Consider the following 26,444-nt stretch of genomic DNA (forward strand, 5'->3'; position numbering starts at 1 on the left):
TGATAATGTGATATTAGCTAGCTGCTAGCTAACGACTTTGCCAGCAAAGCAAGATAACTAAAAGCTTCTCCCCTGTATTGTTAATGATATCAGTCATTCTTTAGTATTTATTATGCAATAAGGGCAAATCGCCCGTCCAAAACCGATCTTCTCCATAATGGATATATGTCCGATCTTCTAATTTCCTTTGCTGCATAATGTACATTTCATTTATTCTGGCGTTAGGTAAATGTATCTTGAAGGAGAATAACACTTAAATAAAAGTTCAACAAAGATATTCATTTAGAATTAAAAATAACTCACCCTGAATTACCATAATAGATATAATGAATGTAATAAAAGTGACATTAATGAAGGGGGAAAAACTCAACCCAGACTTTGTTTAGGGTCTGGTTGCAGAGTGTGAAGTTAAATTTGTTTCCCAATTATTCAATGGGGGAAAAAAACTAACCTCAGTTAAGTAAATTAAAATTGTAATCAAAACTTTTGGAATTGTAATTATTTCTTTTTTTAAAAACTAATCGTTTTGTTTAAAAAAATTTTTTTAAATAAACAAATTTTTGTCTTGTGAATTTAAAGTTATTTGCCAAACATAAACTTTTATTTGCACACATCAGAAATCTTTTGTTGCGATTTTAGACCCTGCTCAAGACGTCATATGAGAATCACAAGCAAAACTTTGACTCCAACAAAAACTTAGAATATTAAGAAAAAATTTCTGACATGCAAAATAAGTTTGTTTTGCAAAAAAATGCACTTCATGAGACGAATGTGATTTAAATGTTTAAAAAAGTTGTTTTAAGCAAAACTCAGTAGGCTTTTCTCATGGTGACATGCATTAACAATTAAATATTTGCTTTTGTTTTTTTCTTTTTTCTCCAGTTCCACATTAAAGTTTGATGCAGTTCTGCTTTCCTGAATGGACCGTCTTCATCTCCACTGCAGCAAACAGGCAGCTCTTATATAGATTATAGTCACTAAAAGGTTGCATTGTGCCCTTGTTTATATTTTTAATTGTGTAATTCTGTAAAGACAAAATATGTCTGGTGGTCTAGCTCTGATTTTCATATCTTGCTAAATTGCGGGTTTGAATATTGCAATACTTTCCTATAACAAAATAGACCTGCAGAAAGAAATTACTAATAAAATATCTTACATAGGCATAGTGTTATGCTCTATATGGAGATGTTCGTTAGCTTTGATTGTATATCTCACATTTTTGTAATTTATCATTGTTTATTAAACTCTGAAAGCTGAGAGGCTTTGTTCATATTCTGTCCTAGAATGCTGTTAGATGTGCCCTTTTTTTTGAGCACCTGCCCCTTTAGTGGCATTTGCACGGGCCTGGTTCGTAACTTTATTAAAGTACAAAAAAAAAAAAAAATCAACAAAACGTGCTGAAATTATCTCGTTCTCTGTGACTATACGTCATTTACAACAAACAGCAAACATGGTAAATATGTTTCATCAAGTATTTAACAAACAAATGGCTTCTACCGCAATAATTATGTGAAGCAGGACTCTGTCCACCAGCAGGTCCGTCCCTTAACGGGTCAGAAATAACAAAATGAACGTTTTGGACGATACATGTGAAAAAAACTACACTTAAATCAAGTCAAGATACTATGATATGACCTTCATCAGGCCTATTCATGCTCAAAAACCTTTTACTGTGACTAAAAAAGGGAAATAAATCGTGATGCAAAATTCCCTGCAGCAATTTAAAAAACTAAAAAGATTGCTGTGCTTCTCCTCTTAAGCTCCACACCACGCAAAAGACAAAACAAGTAGGAGAAATAAGCAAATGTTTTAGTTTTCATTGCATAAATTTCAAACAACCGTCCATAATTTAAAAGCAACTAGGTACTGTACTCTTTTAAAAATGATATCCGGGTAAATTTTTGGGTACCAAAACAGACATTCCCCCTCCTGCGAATGAAAGTCTGATTCCCCGTGAGAAAACATGGTTATCGGGGCTTGTGGCATCACTGTAACAGCAGTATATGGACATGTAAGTTAGGATGACAGGAAGCCCCTGGAGGTGATTCACACTGCTTGACAGAAGAGCCTTGGGTCTAATTTTAGCTATGAGAGGCGACCTGAACACTTGACAAGTTTACAAGCCCTGGGAGAAGAATTGGATGGTTTGTAGTCATGTTGTCATTCTTATCCTTTTTGCCAAATCTGGATTCAGATTGCAACACCACAAAATTACTTTTTGTTTTGTGTGTGTGTGTGTGACTGAACAGCTTCTCTTGAAAACCCGCTCTGTCTTTTTAGCATCGGAAGCGTTCCGAATTTTATTTCACGTCAGCCGTGAACTCACGTTGATCTTTCTGAAAGTTCGGTTATTTGTGCCTGATGTGTTTGACTGAGCTCTTCCTCTAGTGATACGACCTTTTTTCATGCGAGGCATTTTCCCTCAGAACAGAAACTGGATATTTTCTACAAAAAGCAAAACATAATTTCTCAACTGCTGAAGCAACAAAAGGTGTTTCTCTTTTTCTTTTATGATGTAAATTAGATCATTGTCTGTGATATTAAACCGCGGCACGTACTGTACTCTGTAATGATGGTGCCTTAATGCAGGCAGAGACTTTTGTTTTGTTTTCTTCCAGAGAACCTTTACAAAATATAGATTACAGATAAGACAGCAAAGGCAGTTGCCATCAATCAAAAGTACAAAAACTATATAAAGAAAAACCTGAAATAGGGAAGGAATGTCTAACTATAAGTGTGCACTTAAGGGATCAATGCTTATTGCTGCTGTGTAAAAGAGCATTTGGTGCAAAACACGTTATTTTTTTATCAGCTATAGAGTGTCATAAAACAATGAAACTGGTCAAATACCACCATGGAAGGAAAGGCCGCCCAGCGACAAAGAAGCCATTTCTTCAAAACCAGTATAAAAAGCCAGATTGCAGTTTTCAGCTGCACACGGGAACAAGATTATTTTAGGAGTGATTTCCTGTAATCTGACCAATTTGAGTTGTTAAGCAATAACAATTGTTGCTGCATTTTGAAAGAAAAAGTTGAAACTTGCAAGCCAGAGAAATACAAAATGCAAAGGTGAAAGCTTTTTTTTTTTATTTTATTTTTTTACTTTTTTGCTGTAGAAAGTACTGGTGCTCTTTGCAATATAGACGGCGTCATCTGGAAAGAACGACATGTGAAAATGTTAAAGCTGCGTCTCAAGGGATCAGTAAGGGAATTAGATGGCTAACAGCCCCAGGCATACTCCAAATCAGTTAAAAGTGGCTTTAGGACAACAAAGTTTTTTTGTGTGTTTTTTTTTTTCTCCCCGAGTGCCTGTCACAAAGTGCCTACAAATCTGACAGAGTTACGCCTGTTTTGTCAGGATAAGTGGTCCAAAATCCTAGGCGACTATAGCAAGAAGCTTGTGGGACATTATTTTATTCAAAGTAACTAAACATTTGGAGAGTTTTTTTTATTTAACAAATAACAAGAACGTATGTTGTCATAGACCCTGGCAATATTCATTTGCTCCATCCCTGAGTCCTTCAAATGCTGAAGGGTTTTAGTGCATAGTGTGTCCCAATTATCCACGTCTGTCTTTTGCCCCGCCCCCTTTTGGGACCCAGATACACACTTCGGCTAAACCTGCATCCCATCTCGTCAAGGTATATGAGCCTAAATGTCAATGATTTTGTTGTTGTTCTTATTGAAAATTTAGAGAAAATAGTATGACAAGGCACACACAAAACAGTTTATGATAAACTGAGCAGAAAAAAAACAAAAACTGAGTCACAAAATACAGGAATTTGTTTTTACATTGAATTTCCTTTGCAAAAGAAGTAAATTACAGGGGAAACTGCATGCATCATTTTGAAATTAATTTCAGTTTTTTTTGTGGTAGTGGAAATTAAAGGTATTTGTCTCAGTTTTTTAGAGGTATGATTTTTAAACAAATATTTTCTTCTCAGTTTAGAGAGGAAGAAAACTGACGCCAGGGGGTTCATTGTGAATTTACATTTTTTTTTTAATCTATAGCCATTCACAGTCAGAGATTTGGTTCCTTTTAGAAATCGTACCTTTAATTAGCCGAGTCATAGCAGGAGGAATCGCCTTTAAGACTGTTACATTAAACATAAGTACATTTCAATGTGTATTTTTTGATACAATCATCATACGATAAAAAGCTGCTAGCAGTGTTCACTGAGCAAGTTATTTGTTTTGTAGGATTTATTTGTTTTGTAGTTGTTTGGCCAAACCATTCTGTTTTCCTTATTAAAAATTTGACCAAAAAACCCCCAAAACATTAGATTATCTATCTTGTAAGTGTGACAGCTGTACAATCCTATCTAACTGGACTGACAGGTCAACTAGATATGTTTCCAGTCACCTCAGGCAGAAAAAAAGATTATTAAATAATCTTTTTTTTTTTCTTTTTTTTTTTTAGTGAGTGAGTCAGAGGACAGACACTTTAACGTAATCTTTGTTTAATCCTATAACACAGAGGCTAGGCCTTGTCATGGCTGCCTAAAAGGTTGTTGTGAGTACTGTTGACACACAGCGGCGGCTCACCTTTAAAGCAGATTTTTGCCAAAGAATAATTCACTGCAAAGTAATACCGGTGTCAAGAAATGAAGATGGAGAACACGGCGTTGTGCAGGAATAGGATCGGCAGCAGCTGCACTGCTGAGGCGGCACGTGTCGTTTCTGCTTACCTGTTTTGACTGTGAAAATCTCCAATTATTTTCCTAGTAAGGGCTTTCCATGTTATCCGTTTCTCATAATAATCTCTACGACCAAATGAGTCTCAGTAACCATTGCGATTGCGCTCTTTGCAGGCCTTGGTAGAAAAAAGGTTGGGGCTCGGAGAAAAAGCTTTTAGATGGAAAATGACTGACTAGAAAACAATATAAATAAATAATAAAAAAAATACTGTTTTGCATTGATTGCAGTCATGAAAAATTCCCTTTCTGTTTAGCAGATGTAATCCTGCCTCTCCTGTAAAAACCAGCTCTCCTGATTCTGTGGTTTTACAAAACTGCAGAGTGCAGCAATAACCAAGTCATCTCCAGTGTAATCCTGAAACCAAAGTTAGAAAGGTCTGCCAACTAAAGACAATCTCCAAACGTTCACTGTGAGTAAACACAAAGGAAAGAGCTGCAGATTTTTTTTTTTTTCATTTGTAAGTCGGATCAGCAAAAATATTTCTGGTTTTACCTGGAAGCGATGCGTTTTCCAGAAGCTGGAATATTCCAGGAAAAATGGCTGAAGATGACAGTCTGGCCAAGGGACATTCAAAAGGTTTCAGCAGTATAAAAACAGTGTTTGACTTTATTTTTCTTTTTCACAGAAGAGTCAAACTTCTATGGAAATTATTCAGATTGAATGAGATATAATAGAATAATAAGAACAACAGAAAAAGCAGTGGAAGGACAAGATGCAGCGCTTATAAAAATGATTCATCTCCTTGAACTGAAGCCTGATTGAGACAGCCACACAGATTCTATGCTGTGATGGCAGCCACTGCTAAATCTACTATATGCTGATGTGAAAGGGATTCATATTTATGCATTTTAACTATTTTTGTTAATTGTCCTTATTTTGTGGACATTAGTTTTCACTTTGATATTAAGTGGTTTTGTCAAAAAAAAAATTTATATATATATATATATATATATATATATATATATATATATATATATATATATATATATATATATATATATATATATATATATATATCTTGATTGATTTGTAAAAGCAATAAAATCATAAAACATCTAAGCGGGTGAATACATGTACATGAATAGTACATGATTTGATGGATCCTCAACTCCAGACCTCAGTGGCCGGTGAACTTCTAGATGTGTCCCTAGTCCAGCACACCTGAGTCACATGGTTACATCATCTCCTCAGTATGTGGTCAAGTCCTCCAGAGTCCTATAAAAATCCCACTGATGTATTTTTTTTGTTTGCTTGTTTTTTTTATGTGTTAAAATGTAGAACATATTCTGAAAGTACAAACACTTTTGGAGGGCAGTGTAAATAAAAGATCGGTCATATTCATTTAGTTGGGAATATCCTTATTAGCACAACATACTTACTTACTGCTAAGATTGGATTTGAGATGAACAGCTCACATGCAGAAAGTTGCAGTTGCTCCACTTCTGTAGACAAATGTATTTTTTATGTTACCTCTTACAAAATTTTTTTCTCCATCTTGCTAACGCTAATTACAACACTGCTACCTGGACAGTTATCCATCATCATCATCCATCATCATCATCATCATCATCATCATCATCATCATCATCATCATCATCATCATCATCATCATCATCATCCACGAAATTCATTGACCTACATGAGATCCACTATCCAGGAGCTTTTTCAACACTGCTACTATAGCGCAACACCATACATTCACACTGCACTGAAATAAAAAATATTCCCAGTCTAAGTCACAAGAGATTATCACGTATTAATTTGATTTATGTAAATGAGACATTACACAGTTGTTGAGAGAAAAGTCCCAATTGGTTGTACAATCCTTTAGAACCAAAGCAAAACAAATATGAATAAGTCTTGAGGCACCTTCGATCAATGATGTTTTTCAATCGAAATGTGAGAATTCCTGGAAATGTCAAATTTTTCTTCAAGTAGTCAAAGTTTTTCATCACACAATGGCTTTTTATTTGAAATGGCACTTATTGAACTCTTCTTGTGAAGCGCCGTCAACAAGAAACTTCGGATATTCGACGTGGTGCAGCGTGCTCTGAGCAAAGTGAGAACGCTAGAAGGGAATTTGCACTCTCATTAGCATATGACCCATTGAAGAAATTTACATCTTGAAGAAGTAGGAAGGAAATCCAGCAAAGACGCAACATGGAACGTGAGCTTTATTATGTCGTGGCTTCCGACCGGCGGCTCTCTCATCCTAATGCTAGGTTGTCTGTTTGCCTTTACCACAACGTTCCAGCGGTTGATCCAATTTTCGGTTTCCACGACTTTCATCCATGTCTTGATGCCTGAATGGATCGTGTTTCTTCCATGTAAATGGCTGGTTCTGCATTTGCCTGAACAAGCGATAGACTAGATGGATATAAAAAACTTACAATACAACTGGAGAAAACTTTGCAAACTGTGGTTCATGTTCATCAAATGAATAGAGCTGCATAGCTGCAGATGTAGGGTTTTTCAAACAAAGCCCAAATATTGAGCAAGATTGAGGACTCTGCATGGAAATCTTGCTCAAATATTTCAGGAATTTTTTATTTTTATTTTTCCTGAACTGACTTTTGACATTTTCAACATAAATCTGAATTATCTTCACTCCCCTTTGTTTGGCTGTGGCGAGTCAAATAACAACCACCTACTACAGCTGCTTTTAGATTTGCGGTGTTATGCTCAGGTCATACTGCTCTGCACAACACATCCCCCCTTCTCCCCTCAGTTAAGCTGCTCTCTTCGTGCTCTGCGATGATTGGCACAGCTGCTGCAGAACAATAAGACTACTGATGTGATCGGCTGAGAGTGGATTTGTAAAACCGCCACACCCGTTGACTTTCGTTCAACTTTAGCTCAGATCTTCTGGTCTTTTAGCACACAACAGCACAGTACAGGTTCACCCAATTTGCTTGTGTTAATACTTTGTTTATGAAGTTCAAGACTGAGCTGTTTTCACTGATCATCCTTGAGATGTTTCTAAAAGGTGGAGTGAACCTGTGGTAAATTCAGTTGATTGGATTTGATTTGTTAAAGTACACACCTGTCCATATGAGGTCCCACAGTTAACAGTCCAGGTCACAGGTCAAACATCAACCATGAAACAATAGGAATTGTCTCAAGACCTCTGAGACAGGATTGTCTTCAGACACAAATCTGGGGAAGGATCCAGAAACATTTCTGCTGCTTTGAAGGGTCCCAATGAGCTTAGCTGCCTCCGTTTTTGGTTGATGGAAGAAATGTGGAACCATCAGGACTCTTCCTAGAGCTGGCCGTCTAAACTCAGTGACCGGAGGGGGAAGAGCTTTAGTCAGAGAAGTGACCAAGAGCCCAATGGTCACTCTGTTAAAGCTCCAGCATTCCTCTTTGGAGAGAGAAGAACCTTCCAGAAGGATAATCATCTCTGGAGCAATACACCAATCGGGACTGGGTGGTAGAGAGACCAGATGAAAGACACTTTTTAATAAATCAAACATGGCTGCCCATTGGGAGTTTAACAAAAAGGCACCTGAAGGACTCTCTGACCAGGAGAAACGAAATAAAACAAAACTCAGTGGCCCAATAAGACAAAGACTCGACTCTTTGGTGTGAATACCAGGCATCATGTTTAGAGAAAACCAATTTTTACAGTAAAGCATGGTGATGCCACCATCATACTATGGGAACTGGCGGACTAGTCGAATGCAATGATGTACAGAGGACATCCTGGATGAAAACGTGCTCCATCTTGACCTCAGTCTGGGGAAACGGTTCAATGTCCTGCAGGACAACGACCCAAAGCACAAGGCCAAGATCTCAAAGACTTCAGAACCACTCTGAGAATGTTCTGGAGGTGCCAAGCCAGCCCAGAGTCCAAACTTAATTAACTGAACATCTTTGGAGAGATCTGAAAATGCCTGCACAGACGTCTCCATCCAACCTGAAGAAGAATGGACCAAACTGACTTCATATAGGTGAACTAAGCAAGTGGCATTATATTAAAAAACATGTTGAGACTGTAATTGATGTCAAAGCTGGATCAACAAAGTATTGAGCAACAGCTGTGAACACTTGCATAAATGTGATTACTTGGCTTTCTATTTTTAATAAATTAGCAAAAATCATTGTCATAATGAGGTTTCGGTGTGTAGTATTTTGAGGAAAGAGAATAATTTGATATGATTTAGAATGTGCGCGTGAATGCTTTTTGGATTGGGCTGTATCTACCAAAACTTCATGGGAAAAGTGGCTAAGTGTGTTATACTTACAGATTTCAAATTAGATTAAATTCCAATTGGACTGTTCCTCCTTAAGTGAATCGGTTGGCACAGTCCGTCTTCATGAAGTCAGAGCTTAAAATCAGAGCACTCCTTCACTTTTCTCTTGGAGAGGTGACAATCTGATGCCAGAGACACAGCCGTGATGCTTCACTGGCAAAGATCAGAGCCGGTCCTGCAGCCTGGTGTTTACCAGAACTGACCAGAGGAAGTCTGATAGTCATCTCACAGGATGTAACACTCTATTTTTTTTCATCAGGGATCTCTCTATCTCTCTCCCTCTCATGCATGTTCATTTCTACATGCTTTCATGCATCGTGCAAGACAGTGACGCACGTATACGTTCACTGTCGACTTGTCCTGATGTAACCCAGCAACACACACAAACATGCACACACACATTTTGTCTGCTTCTCAGCAGCGGTCTTTCCTATTGCCAATTGACCCTGAGGATTACAAACCAGAGGTCTCAGGGGATAAAACAATTCAGACACGCATATGGTATCCTGTGATAGATCCAGTATTAACACCTGACACCTCGAAAACAGGAAAAAAGCCGGCAGACAGATGCACTGGGGTGTTTGGAGGTGGAGCATGAGCACGGCTATAAAAACCCTGAGAAGGAAGTCTTGACTTCACTCTGATGAGAAGGGAGACCGCCTCCATCATGTCGTACTATGAGGTAAGCTTGGCTCAGCTGCACACCACAACTTTCAGAGAACTCTCACAAATCTGGGAATAAACCTTTATTCATCTTCTATCATGTGCCTTCAGCACGTCTACCTTGACTTCAACGACACAGGCTCTGGCTCTGGCTTCTGGGACGACGGAGAGAACCTGGAAGAGTCTTGCAATGTGGAGCACGGGATGACCGCCGAGCTTCATCGGGTCTTCTTGCCCGTGGTCTACGCCGTAATCTTCGTCTTGGGCATAACCGGAAACGGTCTGGTGGTCGTGGTGTTGGGCTGCCAGCGCAGGTGAGAGAGGACGGGAAAGCGGGAACAGGTGCACTGAGAGATAAAATGAGTGCATTGATCAGATTCTTTCTATGCCAACAGGTCAAAGTGCAGCTTGACAGACTGGTATCGCCTCCATCTCTCTGCTGCTGACCTCCTCTTTGTTCTGGCGCTTCCCTTCTGGGCAGTGGATGCAGCCTTGGATGACTGGCGTTTTGGAGGGGCCGCTTGCATCGGCGTGCACGTGATCTACACCGTCAACCTGTACGGCAGCGTGCTCATCCTGGCCTTCATCAGCCTGGACCGCTACTTGGCAGTGGTCCGAGCAACGGGCACAAACACCGGTGGGCTGAGGCAGCTGCTGGCACACAAGGCGGTTTATGTAGGTGAGTACCAAGCAGCAGATCGGCATTCTCCTTTTCACCAAAACCAGAAGAGACATCTGGGGTCACCGTCGAAAAGATAAAACAAGACAGAACGACAGACATTCATGAAAAAAAATTCTGACATTTGACTTGCTAGAGGAAAAAGTTTCTATGGGAAACATATTTAATTATGCTTGTGAATTAAATATTTTGGAACTCTGACACTTATTAATGTAGGAAATGAATAATATGGTGGAAATATGACTTGAAAAAATAAACACCATTTATTCACAGTTTTTTTTTTACCTAAATAAACCAAATCATTGCTGTTATGTTTGTTCACTGTGCAACTTTACAAACGGCACCCTTTAGTGAATAAGCATGTTCACGCCATAAGCCATTAAAAACCTTGGCAGAGGCTGATGTAAACAGTTACATGATATGAGCATATATTCATATTTCACGCATGGCCTAGCGCTCACCATCTGTCAACTATCAGAGGGATTGAAAAAATCTAAACAAAACTAAGCTAATCAACATCCTCCTCCTACTTCCTGTCGTCTTCTTCGTCGTTTCCAACTGTAATAACATCCGGCTGTTGAGTAGGAAGCCAAGAAAGTGTTTCCATTGCAGTTTTACGAAATACACCTATTTCGACATGAATGGAAAAAAAAAACAGCTCATTCTAGCGCGATTTTTTTTTTTATCAAAAAGAGTGACATTTTTCGAAAATGCTTTTTTCCATTAAGCAAATTAATTTTAGTCATTTCAATTTGCACACTTTTACCTTTAATGGAAACGCAGCTACTGAAGATAATAATGCGATGATCCACAAACCCAAACGAGGTTCTGAAACCTCATTTTGTCCTCCTCTACTCTACAGGTGCGTGGTTGCCTGCTACCCTGCTGGCTGTCCCAGACATGATATTTGCCCGGACTCAGGAAGGCGGAGAGGGCGCCACCGTGTGCCAGCGCTTCTACCCCGAAGAAAACGCCCCCGTCTGGGTGGCCGTCTTCCACCTTCAGCTGGTCCTGGTGGGCCTGGTGATCCCTGGTCTGGTCCTTCTTGTGTGCTACTGCGTCATCGTCTCCAGGCTGACCCGGCCAGGCCCGTTGGGGGGCCAGAGGCAGAAGCGGCGGGCGGTCAGGACCACGATCGCCTTGGTTCTCTGCTTCTTCATCTGCTGGCTCCCGTACGGAGCGGGGATCTCCGTGGACGCGCTGCTGCGTCTGGACGTCCTGCCCCGGTGCTGCAGGCTGGAGGCGGCTCTGAGCGTGTGGTTGTCTGTGGCGGAGCCCATGGCGTTCGCACACTGCTGCCTAAACCCGCTGCTTTACGCGTTTCTGGGGGCCGGGTTCAAGAGCTCGGCCCGCAGGGCCCTGACTCTGAGTCGGGCCTCCAGTTTGAAGATTTTACCCCGGAGACGCAACGGGACTTCAATGACCCCCGAGACCGAATCCTCCAGTTTACATTCCAGCTAAGGTCTCTCCGAGCTGCGCTGTGTTCTGTACATATTATGTGATATATGTAAGAAAGTTTAAAGAAATTATGAGAATAATGAGGTGCAGTCTGCTGGTCCATGACTTCTCCTTCTCTGTAGAGTTTCACTTGTAAATATGATTCATATTTTTAGTGGCGCAAAAAAGAGAAAAGAAAGGGCATGCACCATATCCCTTATGTAAAAATGATTTCTAGTCAGTATTTTCTGTATTTAAAAATCTTGGTGCATGTGTAAATGATGTGATCTACTGCACATGCACTTTCTACACTTCAGAAAGTGCAAAGTTGCGCCTCTGCCTGTGTACATATTGCAGCTTTGTACCTGTTTCTAATAAAATATATAAAACCAAGTAATGAAAGTGTGTGTTTTTTTTGTTTCTGCTTCCTGGTTGAAACTGATTGAATTCCCTGTTGTCCATTCAGTATCTCACAGCTAACGAATATTCTCATAATACCCATAAACTTAGTTCCTGTCCTTCCAGAGTCTGGTACAGAGAGGAGGAAACACATTTAAAAGAAATACCAAAAAGTAACAGGAAATGTGGAAATCAAAACTAAGCTTTATTTTCCTACCTGATCTCCCATTGATAGCTGCTCTTATCTCAAAGCTTCAAATCCCTAATTGCTCTTTGGAAAAACTTATGTTGTACTTTACGTAACCTGTGCCTTGAGGCAGAACTGGAGAGTCATAGCCGAACACGCTAAGACGGATAAAAACGTGTTGCACTGATGTTTGATCTCATTGACCATCGTCCATCCCTTTGTTACTTGGTTAGCACTGAGCTGCATGGCATCTGGGTTCACTGAAGCAAGGCTTTGAGAAATGAAACCATCCCGAGAGCTGGTGTGTGATAACCAGGTGTGTTTCAATCGCAGTGTGTGAAACCGAGCTCGGTTTGTTTTGATGATATAAACAGTTTGCCTGCTCTACGTGGGAAGAGGAGGAAAAACAAGCAGGTCAAAGAGGTTGGCCTTTTCCAACACCCCAATGCACACACATCGACAGGAGAGCTTCCCACATTTCTTACTTCCACTTGGAAGTGACAGAAACAGAAGCTGGAAGTTCCTGTTTCCTGATGAGACGACGAGGAGGAGGTGATGAAGAAGAGAGTTGTGTGAGAGAGGAAAGGAAAATAAACCACATCGTGTGGGGATGCTGAAGAGAGTCGGCCGTGGCAGCCGAGTTATGAATCACCGTCTACATCCAGGTCTGAAGTGGATCGTATATCTACAGAGCCGTGTGTGGAAAACACACTTACCTGGTTTGTGGTTTGCCATCCTTCCCAACCCCCACCTTCTCCCATCCGTCATGGACACATTCACGAATGCATAGGCAGAAGCAAAAGCACACACAATTCCCTTCTATTCATAGTGTATTCAAAACAGGAAAGACTTCCTGCTGCTCATTTTAGGAAAAACAAGCAGTTAAAACAATTAAAACGCCCCGAGGAGCTCTGCTCTCATCAACACAGAGAGTTGCTTCACTAAACACCAGTGACTCTGAGGCAGCTTTGCAAATAATCAATGTTATAGTAGAAAGTTGATCGTTTTAATTGGAGTTGGAGTTTTGCTTTTTAACTTGACTAAGTCACCAGTCACCTTCTCGTTTAAAGAAAAATGTTTGATTAAAGAAAAGAGAACAAAGGGGCTACACAGTTTGAAGAAAAAAAAACACCAACAAATTATTAGTCAGTCAGTTTTACTATCACCTATTAGCTTTGGTCAACAAGTATCTGGAATGGGTTTTAAACCTACAGAAAACTCTTTTTTTTTATTTATTAAAATGTGTTAAAACGACAACAATAAGTGGCCTGATCACCAACTTCCTACCAAAGAGAAACATTCACACAGAATGATGCCCCCACTTCCATGCTGTACACTAGGGACAACGTTAGCCAGGTGATGGGCCGTGTTTGTTTTCCTCCAGAAGTAAGGTCATTAAGATCCAATTTTTACATTTTGGTCTGACAATCTTGTATGGTAAAATTCAAGTTTGGTGCTTGAAATGCCTGATTAGTGGAGAGTCTTGAGGGTTCTTCAAACTTCATAAAGGAGAACTGCAACTCTGATTTGGTAATGATTCAGTTCTTGGTCAACATCTTTCACCAAAGTCCTTCTTTTTTAATTATGCAGTTTAATTAGAAAGCCAATTAATTTCTAATAATGAAAGCAAAGTCCTTTTCAGGGCTGTTTGCAAAACCAACGTTTTTCTTGCACCTTTTCCCTGTTTTGTGAGCTGTAAGAACTTCCTGAATGTGTTTAACCTCGTGTTTAATTCATGCTTTAATCTACTGCTGCATTTTGCATTTACTTTAGGTTTGTTCTCTACATAAGCAAGACTGCTGTAACTAAAACAAACAGTTTTTAATGAGTTCCAAGAAAAGAGCAAATGTTAGTATATTGGATTATTAAATGAAATACATACAGTATTGCTCCATAAAATATTCTAATTACTTTGCTGTTATTACTTGGAAGCTAAAGTTGTTTTTCTTTAATTAGCAGGTCAAAATGAGGCCAAATGGCATGATCGGGTTTCTCCCTGAAACATTTCCCTCTTATACCTTCTGTTTTTCTGCCTTGCCTTCCTGCACCAGATTTGATGAACATTTTTACCCACATACAAAAATTTAAGAAGAAACTATGTTACAAGGCGCAGAGGATTGTAGAAAAGTCCTCACAACTGTCCTTTTTCAGGCAAGTAAACGTGCTAACATGCTAAGCTAGCAGCTTGGTAATACATAAACAGCAAGCTGAATAAGAAAAAAAAACACTGAAAAGTTGACAACAAAAAGCAAGGGGATTTGACATGTTTCATATTTACAGAGACAAAAATGAATGCAAGGAAGCTAGTACTTCTATTAGCATTGTGTTAGCATCCTGTTCTTTCATCTTATTCAGCAAAAGTAACCCTGCTGACATGTTGAAGTACCATAATACAACATAATGTATCACTGATAAGTTACACAGATCTATTTTCAAGTATTACAAATCTACCAAATTTATCAAATTCCAACTAATGGACAAATGATTTTCTTTCAGAAATTAATACAAATGAGGGATATATTTGTATTAATATATTTAGAATATTTAGAAACATATTTAGAATGAGGAACATGAGTTTGTATATATTTATCAAACTTAAAATAATTTCTCTCAAATAAAATTAATTACACATAATTAAAAAATACGTTTAACAGAGGCTGAAAAACCACGACAGTACTCTCGTTTTGTATTTAGAGAAGAAGGAGTGAGTTTGATACAATGCTAAATATATAAATGCGTCCTGAAGAATTCCCAGTGGTGTAAAATTGAGGACCAGAAAGACAGTGAATCGGTTCGTCTGTCGTGAATGTTGAAATCCTTAAATTGACTGGGTTTGGTTTCAGATTTAGTGCAAATAAGCACGTCACCAAAATAAAGACAATGTGTCACAGCCAGAACACAAACACACCAGGAAACAACCTCCTTTAAACTTTTTTTTCCCTACTTCTTGTTCATATCCTGCCTTTCGTGCAACAGTTTCTTCCCATTGTTTTATTTTTCACCTGCTTGATCTGGCCTGATTTCATTCATCTGCATGAGGAGGTTCAATGTCTGTGCAAGTAGCCCGCTATTTAATCTGTGCCTAAGTCTTGCATGTTAAATGTTGCACTTTATCAGGATTTAGCACTAGATATAACTAGCTGTTGCTGGGTTCGGTCTATTTCACAATGCACGCAAAGAACTCTCCAAAAAAATTGGTGATAAAACCATTTTTTAGCTTCTTGATTTTTCTCAGACATTGTAGCAACTATCGTGGCAGTGCTGTTGTGGGAGTGCTGGTGGGCTTTTGTGTTTTGCCTTACAGATGGTCGGGTTCCCTCATATTCATATGAGCTGAGCTTCCTGTCGCTGAACAATTGTGGGAACACCAGAGGTCAAGACAAAAGAAGAAGTCAAAAAGGGGAGAGAGACTGGGCTGCATCCAAATGGTCCACAATAACTTCCTGCTTTGTTCCTGGCAGGTCAGTACAATGTGACAGGTGAAACCAATAGCCTGGCAGGGGTGTCTGAGTTGACCTCAGCAGGTGTAGGCGTGAGAATTGTGTGAACACTAAAATAGAGATCAATGAGTTTCAGAGAAGAACTCATGTGGTGCTGGGACAGAAGGCTGCAGAGAGTGACCAGAGGCCAAATGGGATATTTTTTCTTGTTCCCAAAATCTGTGCAAGTATTCTTGTGCACTGCACTGGTAGCTGCCTCTTTGGGATGCTGAAAAGAAACTTGACAGGATTTCTTTTTCATCTTTACATCCTTTATCTGTACCCACTTATCCTTGCATAGGGGCTGTTGCCTATCACCTCAGGTCATTGGTTTTTGAGAAAGATTCGCTAGTCCTTCACAGAGCAACATAAAGACGTGCAGGACAGACAACCATCCATTGACACACTCACCCCCAGGGACAATTTAGAGGGGCCAATTACACTACCATGCATATTTTTGGACAGTGGGAAGAAACCAGAATACCCAGAGAGACCCATGTGTGCACAGGAAGAAGCAAACTCAATGCACAAAGGCTCTGATAGGAATTTAAATCCAAAACCTTCTTGTCAACATTGCTGCAAAGCAATAATGTTAACATCTACATCAGTAAGGAACCAATTTGATTTTTATTTGCAGTTAATAATTAGTTCACCAATGGAGCTACAAGAGCTCCAAATTTTCTTACTTTCTTACTTATTTTTTTTTTATCAACTAATTGTTCAAGAGCGCAGTTCTTTTCTTATGTACTTCATGCCACCTTAAGTGCTGCCTTAAGTTTTTAAAGTAGCCTGTAGTGAAAAATATGAGAGTGAAACGAGTTGAGGTCAGGAGATGTTTTATCTTAATGCAACTGACTATACTGTGTGTGAGACACAGGCAGCCAACCAAAACGCCCCAAACGCTGCTTTGTGGGTTGTGTTGCATCAAATACTTATTTTACTAAAATCTAACTAAAGTAACTTTACAAAGTTTACAGGGATGTTTTATTTCCAACTGTAGTGGCTGCCTTAATATCAAACAGTCAGGATTTAGCTTAAATATCTTGCTACTCGTAACATAAGTGATCGACGCCACCAAGCGGCCGTTTGAGGAAATTGCAACAAAATTTTTGTGGTCCCTCTAAAACAGAATAGATGAAATTGTTTTGAATTTTTGTCGTTTATTTGCATAATAGTGCACATAAAAGAGCACAGTCATGAAACTCTACGTCGTTTATTCTAGCTATATAAATTCTGTTGCGGTATAAAATAATTATTCAAATCTCCTAAGGTCCATAAGTCTATTGTGCTATTGAAGTAGTTTGTATGTGTTGAGCATCATGTCTAACTATTACAGTGAAACGAGGGGCACACCCACACTGAACAGATTGGTAGGAAAAATATAATGTGGGGAAATTAATTTGTCAACTTGAGATTACAGGACAAGGTTTAAAGATCTTTTAGGATAAAACATTTCATACTTCATAAGTAACTCATGCATAGGGCTCTCCCACTGCAGCCTGTCAGGCCCACATTTCTAACCAATCACACGCAGTGAACATTACATGTGAAAAAACAAATGCTATCCAGGTAATATTTTTAAAAACAAGCAGCGAGAACTCCCTCAAGAGGTTCTGGAGAAACATCCATTTTCTCTAAAACGTTTGTGTTGTGCCATAGTTTTTCAAACTATTGATGCCTGTCTTCACTGTGCTACAGTACAATCCTTATTAAAAATACATTTCAAAGATGTGACGTATTATTCATTTCAAGTTTGTCTTAATGTTTTCACAGATTAGGTGAAAGAACAGCAACATTTTAATAATTACAAAAGTTGCTATTAAAGTGTGTGTGTTTGTAATGTTCAAAATCTCTGATTACAAGGCAGTACTTGTAGCTTTAATTTTATCTTCAGTGTCAGTAAAGTCTACTTTAAACATTCTGAATTTGAGAAACACAGTTATTCACAGTAAATAGCATCACAATAGCTTTGCTTTTGATCATTTAATGTTAATGCAGACATTTACTTTTTCATGGAAAATGAAAATAAATGGATGGATTTCCGTGTATTGTTTTTATATTAATATTCCCCAAAGGCACTGGAAGCTAATTGCTAGTTTGGTCCTGAGCCATTCTGAAACCTACAATGTTAAATAAATATAATAACACTTTAACAGTCATTTACTTATTTTTTGGCCAGTTTCTTTTTTCCACCATTGAACACCAGCAGGAAACAGCGGTAAAAAAAAAAACGCAGCGGAGCAAGCCGTCATTTGACGTTTCCTCCTCTGTTTGGCTACAAACCGGAAAAAAATATCTACACGGCGGCTCCGATTGGCCGGGAGTGGCGCGCCAAACGTCACGTGGCCTAACTTTTCGCGCGAAACAGTCCTCTGTTGTCAGCAGGGGAGCGTGCTGAAGGAACGGAGGAAGAGACGAACTGTCCGCTGCAGAAACCTTCGTCTTTAAGTCTTTTGCCTACAGTTTTGAAGGTGTTGCATCATGGACGTTGCCACAGCAACCGCGGAGAATGCCGGGACGACCGTGAAGGACGAGCTGGCTGAAAAATGCCAGAAGTTATTCCAGGCCTTCTTAGAGGAGTAAGTAGAGCAGAAGATGAGCAGTCGGTGCTGCATTGTGTGTTGATCGTAACAACACGTGGTGGTCGTATTTGCGACGACGGAGGCCTTGCACGGCTGTACTGATGAGAGTTTTATGTTCTGAGCAGGTTTCAGGCCGGGGATGGGGAGGTGAAGTATGTGCGGGAGGCCGAGGAGCTGATCAGGCCCGAGAGGAACACCCTGCTGGTGAGCTTCCTAGACCTGGAGGGCTTCAACCAGGAGCTGGCCACAACCATCCAGGAGGAGTACTACAGGTGAGCCAACACGGTGAAGCCTACATTCATTCACAAGCTACTGGATTTGTAACACAACCAATACGGAAGTTGACGCAGCTGGGGGCTGGAACCATCAACCCATGTGGAGCAGCTGCATCCACCATCACAACCCCAGACTGATCAAGGTCTTTAATTGTTTCCAGGGTGTATCCCTTCCTCTGCCGGGCTGTTCGCAACTTTGCCCGGGATCATGGGAATGTTCCTCTCAACAAAGAGTTCTACGTCGCTATTGAGGATCTGCCCACCAGACACAAGTGAGACAGCGTCCAGACCTGAATCAGCTGGTTTTGAGGGAAAAGCGTATTGATTTGCTGTCTGTAACGTAGGATCCGTGAGCTCTCCTCCATGCGTATTGGCACCCTGGTGAAGATCAGCGGTCAGGTGGTGAGGACGCACCCGGTCCACCCTGAGCTGGTAAGAGGACTCATCACTCTGAGGTTTTTGACATTTTGACCACGAACCTAAACACATTTTCTGCTTCCTGTGTGTGTTTTTTTTTTTTTTTTTTGCAGGTGAGCGGCACCTTCCTGTGCATGGACTGCCAGGCGGTGATCAAGGACGTCCCTCAGCAGTTCAAATACTCCCCGCCGACCATCTGCAGGAACCCCGTCTGCAACAACCGCTCCCGCTTCCACCTTGACACGCACAAATCAAAGTTCATCGACTTCCAGAAGGTAGCGTGAAGGAGGCTTCCCATTCCCAAACCCTTCCCGGCCCGCAGGCGTCTGACACGTTCTCGCTCGTGCAGGTGCGGATCCAGGAGACGCAGGCGGAGCTGCCTCGAGGCTCCATCCCCCGCTCGCTGGAGATCATCCTGAGGGCGGAGGCCGTGGAGACGGCTCAGGCCGGAGACCGCTGCGACTTTACGGGGACCCTCATCGTCGTGCCGGACGTCTCCCAGCTCAGCACTCCTGGTACGGGTTAAACCCAGGCGCTGAAGCACTTCTAATGTCACCGTGTGGACTTTAGTGACCGTTTTTATGGGTTTCATCTCTTTAGGCGTGCGAGCGGAGACCAGCACTCGTGTTCCTGGACGCCCTCAGGGGTTGGATTCGGAGGGGCTGAGAGGACTGAAGGCCCTGGGAGTGAGAGAGTTGTCATACAGACTGGCCTTCCTGGCCTGTAACGTGGCCCCGACTAACCCACGAGTAAGAAACACGCATTAAAATTGGTGTGTGGTGTAACTTCTCCAGAGTGTCTGCGCTTCCTTCAAAAAAAATAGTCTTCAGTCTTCTTATATTTAAATATCTGAGATACAAAATATAATATTAGAGTTTATTATAAATAAAATCTGCTATTATGTATCTAAAATGAAGGGGATAAGATGACTTAAATTCATAAAAAAAACAAGTTGACCTTAAATATGTTAATCACAGGTCTTAAATAAATGTAATCATTAAATAATTATTTAATCTCATATGTATTTTTTTTTTTCTCACTGGACTTTTGCCAGGCGAAAGTTTGTGATGGTCAGATATCTTAATTTCATTCTGATTCTTGAGGCGCCTGTCAAGTAGCTGCTAATATATTGTCGCTAACTAGCTAGCTACCTTTTCTACATCTTTCAAATTCAATTCAGAGATGCTTCATTGGTCCCAAAGAAAAATTAAATTAACGGGTGATTGGTTTGACACCTGTTAACGAATGACGAACGGCAAAGCCAAATGTTTTTCAACTTTCGTCAAAATTCCACATCCACGAACGCCATCGGTCGCTTGGCTGTTGGTGTCTTTGATAGCTTTACCAGGGTGTCCATGCATCCTTAAAAAAATCTTAAATTGAGGCCTTACGATGATTTAAATTAATAAAAAATGTGGTCTTAAATACATTGATCAGAGGTCTTAAATAAATGTTATAAAATACCCAATCTTGTATATGTATTTGTTTTCCTCTCTCTTTCATGGGATTTTTTTGTCTGGCAAAAGTTTGTCTTGCTTAAGACATCTTCAGGCTACCGGTATCTAGCTGTTAGCATATTCATGCTAGCTAGCTAGCTGTTTTCTTTTTTGGGGGGTCTTGAATTTCATTCAAGGTGACACTCAAGGTCTTATAAAGTCTTAAAATCAACTTGCTGAAACCTGTGGACACCCCATTCACCTCTTCCTGTTTCAGTTCGGAGGGAAGGAGCTGCGTGACGAGGAGCAAACGGCCGAAAGCATCAAGAGCCAGATGACGGAGAAGGAGTGGGAGAAAGTGTTTGAGATGAGCCAGGACAAGAACCTGTACCACAACCTGTGCACCAGCCTCTTCCCCACCATCCACGGTCAGACCTCCAGCCTCTACTTTTTAAAATAATGTTTCTTCCTCCCAGGCTTCTGACCTTTCAGCTGACTGCTTATGGTTGATGTTTAAGGGAACGACGAGGTGAAGCGCGGCATCCTGCTCATGCTGTTTGGAGGCGTTCCCAAGACGACCATGGAGGGAACCTCGCTGAGGGGCGATGTCAACGTCTGCATCGTCGGAGACCCGAGTACCGCCAAGAGCCAGTTCCTCAAGTATGGAGCATGCTTGGGGAAAAAAAAAAAAAAAAAAATCGACTCGCCTTTATTCAGACTTTAACCGTCTTATGTGTGTGTTTGTGTGTTCGCTCAGGCACGTGGAGGAGTTCAGTCCCAGAGCCGTGTACACCAGCGGCAAGGCCAGCAGCGCCGCGGGTCTGACTGCCGCGGTGGTCCGCGACGAGGAGTCCCACGAGTTCGTGATCGAGGCAGGAGCTCTGATGCTGGCCGACAACGTGAGGGCTCAGGAGTTGGTACGCGTCTCGTTGTGCTTCAGCCGGACGTTCTGTACTGAAACGGGTCGCGTTTGTTCTCAGGGCGTGTGCTGCATCGACGAGTTCGACAAGATGGACCTGAAGGACCAGGTGGCCATCCACGAAGCCATGGAGCAGCAGACCATCAGCATCACCAAGGCTGGAGTCAAGGTGACAAACGCCTCAGACGGTTTCACATTTTCTCTCAGTAGGCAACGAATCAGTTACGATAAATTGAATTTGGATTCGTTTCCACCCTAATACATATTTTTTTGAAGGGTACTTTTGTCTATAATTTATTGTATTTGTGGTTTTGGTTGCAAGTGTTTTTTATTTCAGTTTTAGTTATTAATTTTGGCCATGTTTTATTTTGCATATCTAAAATATCTTCCAGTTCCATTTTTTTTGTTCATTGAGAAGGTATACTTCCATTGTTGTGCCATTATCAATACATTACGTGAAAATGGTCTCAAAACAACAACATTATCATTTATCGCAATAATCTCAGTCTGTCTTCTCCAGTTAACAATTAATTGACAATTATTTCAATAATCAATTCTTCACAATTAATTTGATTAATCACTTCAGCCCTCATGAGGACTTATGATAGACTCCCAAAGATTCAGATTAAGTGCTAAAAAAAATACGGTTATTTTCCTTCCATTTTTAAGTTTGTATTTTTAGTTTGTCACCTAAAGCAGTGTTTTTCAACCACTGTTCCGCGGCACACTAGTGTGCCGTGAGTGATCGTCAGGTGTGCCGTGGAAATTATTCAATTTCACTGCGGTACCGTATTTTCCGGACTAAAAGCTGCTACTTTTTTCCTTAACTTTGAACCATGCGGATTGTAGCCCGCTGTGGCTTTTCTGTGTATTTTTCTTCAGCCACCAGGGGGCTCTCTAGCAGGAAGTGAATCATTAGAAGTCAAAATTGTAAATCAAAGAAGAACGGCTAATTTTCATTTAGAACAAGCACATGCTAGCAGCAGGCAAACGGAGAAATGTTTTCAAACTCATATCATGCAGCTTTTAAGTTGAGGGCTGTCGATCTGGCACTACAGGAGGGAAACAGAGCCGCTGCATTTAAGCTCGGTGTGAACGAAACCATGGTTCGGCTTTGGAGACGGAGTGCTGCGTCCAGCAGATTTATTAGGACGCCGCCCTCTGCTGCCCTCTGCTGGGTCCTAATGGAAAACCGAGAGCAGCTTCCAGTTTTTATTTTATTTTATTTTTTTAATTGAGGGTGCTAGTATGGTGCGCTCTATAGTCCGAAAAATACCGTAATTAGTTTAAAAAGATTTTTTGAAACTGAATTGTCTGCAAATAATGCCATCTTCGAGTATCTGCTGTAGTAGTAGCAGCGGCGTAATCATGTAATGTTCTTACCACTAGATGGCAGTAGGTACAGAGCATTTTACATTAAAACAAGAGAATTAGTGATGCATGAATGTTACAGGTAGCGGTGAGAGCATCGAATCTAGAAAGACTGATGACAGTGATGGAAAAGACAGTGAAGCTCAGCAGTAGTTGGAAAGAACATGAGTCCATTTCCCACAACATATCTGTGTGAAATTGAGCTTCTGAAGCCTAAAAACTAAAACCAGAGAAACTGAGATGTGGAGGAAGAGCTTTGTCTTTCTTCAGTTTCTGCCAGGAAATCAGCTGTTTTCATCCAAACATGCTCAGGTTTCACACCAGGTGGGTAAAATATACAGATATGGACATTTTGTACATGCAACTCTTCATATTGTAACAGTGAATATGAAGTGAAATGTTTCCCAAATATTATTGCTTCTTTCAGAATAAGAATTATTTTCTGTATTCTGGCTATAAGATGCTTGTGGATTAGTTTGTAAAACAGTTTGGAGTTTTCTACAACTTCTTTAAATTTAACACCACAGTGTTGTGGCTGTTCAGATGTATTTTTGAAGTGGATATGTTAGGTGCAGTTTGAAATAAGAAATGTAAAATGTGATAATACATTTTTGTGCTTATTTGATTCCTACTCAAGAGACTTTGATAAGAATGACTATATATAGGCGGCTACAGAGTATCTTTATTTCCATTTTTAGTTGGTGGTGTGCCTCGAGATTTTTTCAATTAAAACGGTGTACCTCGACTCAAAAATGGTTGAAAAACACTGACTTAAAGTACTTTGTGAACTTTGCGACTGAAATGTTAAAAGTATCCCAAAAAATAGACGTCGAGTCGAGGAGTCCGAAGATGAGACGCATTCCTGGGTCCATGTGCTGTTGAATTATATCTGGGTCCGTTTGGCTGCAAGCGGTTTCAGACTCGCCCTCTTCCCGCCGCAGGCCACCCTGAACGCCCGCACCTCCATCCTGGCCGCCGCCAACCCGGTCAGCGGGCGCTACGACCGCAGCAAGAGCCTGAAGCAGAACGTCAACCTGACGGCCCCCATCATGAGCCGCTTCGACCTCTTCTTCATCCTGGTGGACGAATGCAACGAGGTGCGCCTTCTGCCTTTTTGCGTTACTGCCTCTCATGTTCTGCTTTTTTTTTTTTTTAAATCTCCTGTTTGTTTTTCAAGCTGCGACGTTCATCCCGTCTCTCTTGCATCCTGGTATTTCTGTAAAAGAACAAGAAAAAGAAGAAAAGAAAAAAGTCGTCTGATGTAATTTTGTGTATTCCCAGGTCACGGATTACGCCATCGCCAGACGCATCGTGGACCTGCACTCCCGCGTGGAGGAGTCTGTGGACAGGCTCTACTCTCTGGACGAGATCCGCAGATACCTGCTGTTCGCCCGGCAGTTCAAGCCCAAGGTGGGCGGAGCCTAGCTCCTTCCGTCATCGTTTACTTCTTGGCCAATCGCAGAAACTATACAAACTCCATGTATCACGACGTCGAGTGTCTGGTCTAACAGTCTAGCAGAAGTATTCAGACCCCTGCTGCTTGGGTCGATGTGAGGGAGAAGTTACACAGTTAACTACTAAAATCTCATGTGACGTTGGGTTTGCTTTAGGCTTGGATCTGTCGTTAAAGTCGGTCTAAGCTCTACTAAACATGCTCGTCGTCTCTGTCCCGCGTTCCAACGCAGATCTCCAGCGAATCGGAGGAGTTCATCGTGGAGCAGTACAAGCGTCTCCGTCAGCGCGACGGCTTCGGCAGCGTCTCCAAGTCCGCCTGGAGGATAACGGTGCGGCAGCTGGAGAGCATGATCCGCCTCTCGGAGGCCATGGCGCGCATGCACTGCTGCGACGAGGTAACGCCGCAGACTGACTCGAGATCTCTTCAGGAAATGTTCCCCCCCCTTTTTTTTTTTTCTTCTTTTTTTGGCACGTCGTCTAATTTGCATGAGCTTGGCTCTGTCTCTGGGTGCAACCAGGTGCAGCCTAAACACGTGAAGGAAGCTTTCCGTCTTCTGAACAAGTCCATCATCAGGGTGGAGACGCCCGACATCAACCTGGAGCAGGAGGAAGAAATGGAGGAAGAGTCCCAGCAGGAGGACGGTACGGTCAATAGTTCAATGTTTCCGTGGTGGCCACACGATGCCCGCAACCTGCTGGTTGAGTGAACAATTAGATTTGGTATTTTGTGCTTTTTATGTCGGGTCAAAGCCTATAAGCAGGGATTTTTAATGCAGAAATATTTAGCCACACTGCAAAAAGGTCTTTGCTAAACAAGTGCAGACTATTGACAAGTTTATGGAAGGAAAAAGTGTGGCGTTAAAAACCCCCCAAAACAATCGAAAGTATTGAGCTCATTTTAATTTATCGTGCGACGAACTGCTGGATTACAGTAACGCGTTTCCCTCCGTAGGCAACAACGTCCCAAACGGAGTGAACGGCCATGTGGACGGCGTCAATGGCCAGGTGAACGGAGACGTGGACGGCGTGAACGGACACGCGGAGCTCGTCGCTCAGCCCAAGCCGTCTCTTCGTCTGTCTTTCGCCGAATACAAGCGCATCTCCAACCTGCTGGTGCTGCATCTGCGCAGAGCAGAGGACGGTGAGGAGAACTCTGTCACATTTAGAATGATTTATTCTATCACACACACACACACACACACATTGCTCATCCCTGTATCTCTGCCACCTTTTAATTCATAATGTAGCTGAAGAAGAGGAGGAGCTGAAGAAGACTGCGGTGGTTAACTGGTATCTGAAGGAGATCGAGTCGGAGATCGACTCCGAGGAGGAACTCATCAACAGGAAGGGGCTGATAGAGAAGGTCATTCACCGGCTGGTCAACTACGTGAGTCAACTTCTTACTATTTTTGTTAACATTTTGTTAAATCCTGTTGTCTTGACGCTGAATTCTGGACGGATGAATTTGATTTATTTAAAATTTTTCCCATCAGGACCACATCCTGATCGAGTTGTCTCAGGCGGGGCTGAAGGGTTCAGAGTCCGAGAGCTCAGAAGGAGACGGCGTCCTGGTCGTCAACCCCAACTACATCCTGGAGGACTGAACGACGTCGGACGTGTTTTGCTGATGGTGGTCGGAAGGTTCCAGATGTTTGAGTTTATCTCTGCTGTACAAAGATACAATTTTGACTCGTAGCAAAGTGAGGTGTTGTAAATAAACGCTGCCCGTTGAGCTTTTCTGAACTTGGTGTGAACTGTATGATAGACAAATACCGACACTTAAAACTTGTTTTCAAGCTGTATTATTATTATTATTATTATGACATAAAGAGTGAGGAATGTTGGTTCAATTAATAAAATTTTCTTAAAAACTGATCCGTGTTGGTGGAGATGCATTTTAATCAGTTTATTTGTAATCGTTTTGTGTTACTGCGTCAGTGCAGCGTAGCATGGATTCTCTACAGACTATTGTGGGTTTAGGTCAGATCAGTTCACTGGCAACAGGAAGCACTAGTTTCATTATGCTGTGTTCTGGTTGAGCTCATTACTGGAAAAATCAACTGGAACGCTATCCTGATTTTTGACTTCCCACACTTTTTTTTTTTGACAAATCAGCGTATTTTTTTAGCAAGTTTTGTCCTGCTCACAATTTTTTTCGTCAAATTCTCAAACTGAATTTCTTTGTGAATTT

The 26,444-nt window shown here is 41.2% G+C and overlaps 2 protein-coding genes across 2 annotated transcripts; both read left to right on the forward strand.

The window, feature by feature from the left end:
• The first annotated feature begins 9,543 nt into the window (after positions 1–9,543).
• LOC103478845 (C-X-C chemokine receptor type 4-like) lies at positions 9,544–12,126 on the forward strand. Its single transcript, XM_008432921.3, has 4 exons — positions 9,544–9,636; positions 9,729–9,931; positions 10,013–10,296; positions 11,159–12,126. The coding sequence occupies exons 1-4, from the start codon at positions 9,598–9,600 to the stop codon at positions 11,755–11,757; spliced, it is 1,125 nt and encodes a 374-aa protein (XP_008431143.1). The 5' UTR covers positions 9,544–9,597; the 3' UTR covers positions 11,758–12,126.
• A 5,995-nt stretch (positions 12,127–18,121) lies between these two features.
• On the forward strand, positions 18,122–26,128 carry mcm6 (minichromosome maintenance complex component 6). The gene is made up of 18 exons (XM_008432920.3): positions 18,122–18,377; positions 18,506–18,652; positions 18,817–18,927; positions 19,000–19,087; positions 19,186–19,347; positions 19,422–19,587; positions 19,673–19,821; positions 20,786–20,936; positions 21,027–21,168; positions 21,266–21,407; positions 21,489–21,596; positions 23,740–23,895; positions 24,080–24,208; positions 24,484–24,648; positions 24,772–24,895; positions 25,206–25,394; positions 25,501–25,640; positions 25,747–26,128. The coding sequence occupies exons 1-18, from the start codon at positions 18,280–18,282 to the stop codon at positions 25,855–25,857; spliced, it is 2,478 nt and encodes an 825-aa protein (XP_008431142.2). The 5' UTR covers positions 18,122–18,279; the 3' UTR covers positions 25,858–26,128.
• Positions 26,129–26,444: the final 316 nt, after the last annotated feature.

This window comes from Poecilia reticulata, chromosome 17 (genome assembly GCF_904066995.2).
Source record: "Poecilia reticulata chromosome 17, P_reticulata-male-v2, whole genome shotgun sequence".
Classification (NCBI taxonomy): Eukaryota; Metazoa; Chordata; class Actinopteri; order Cyprinodontiformes; family Poeciliidae; genus Poecilia; species Poecilia reticulata.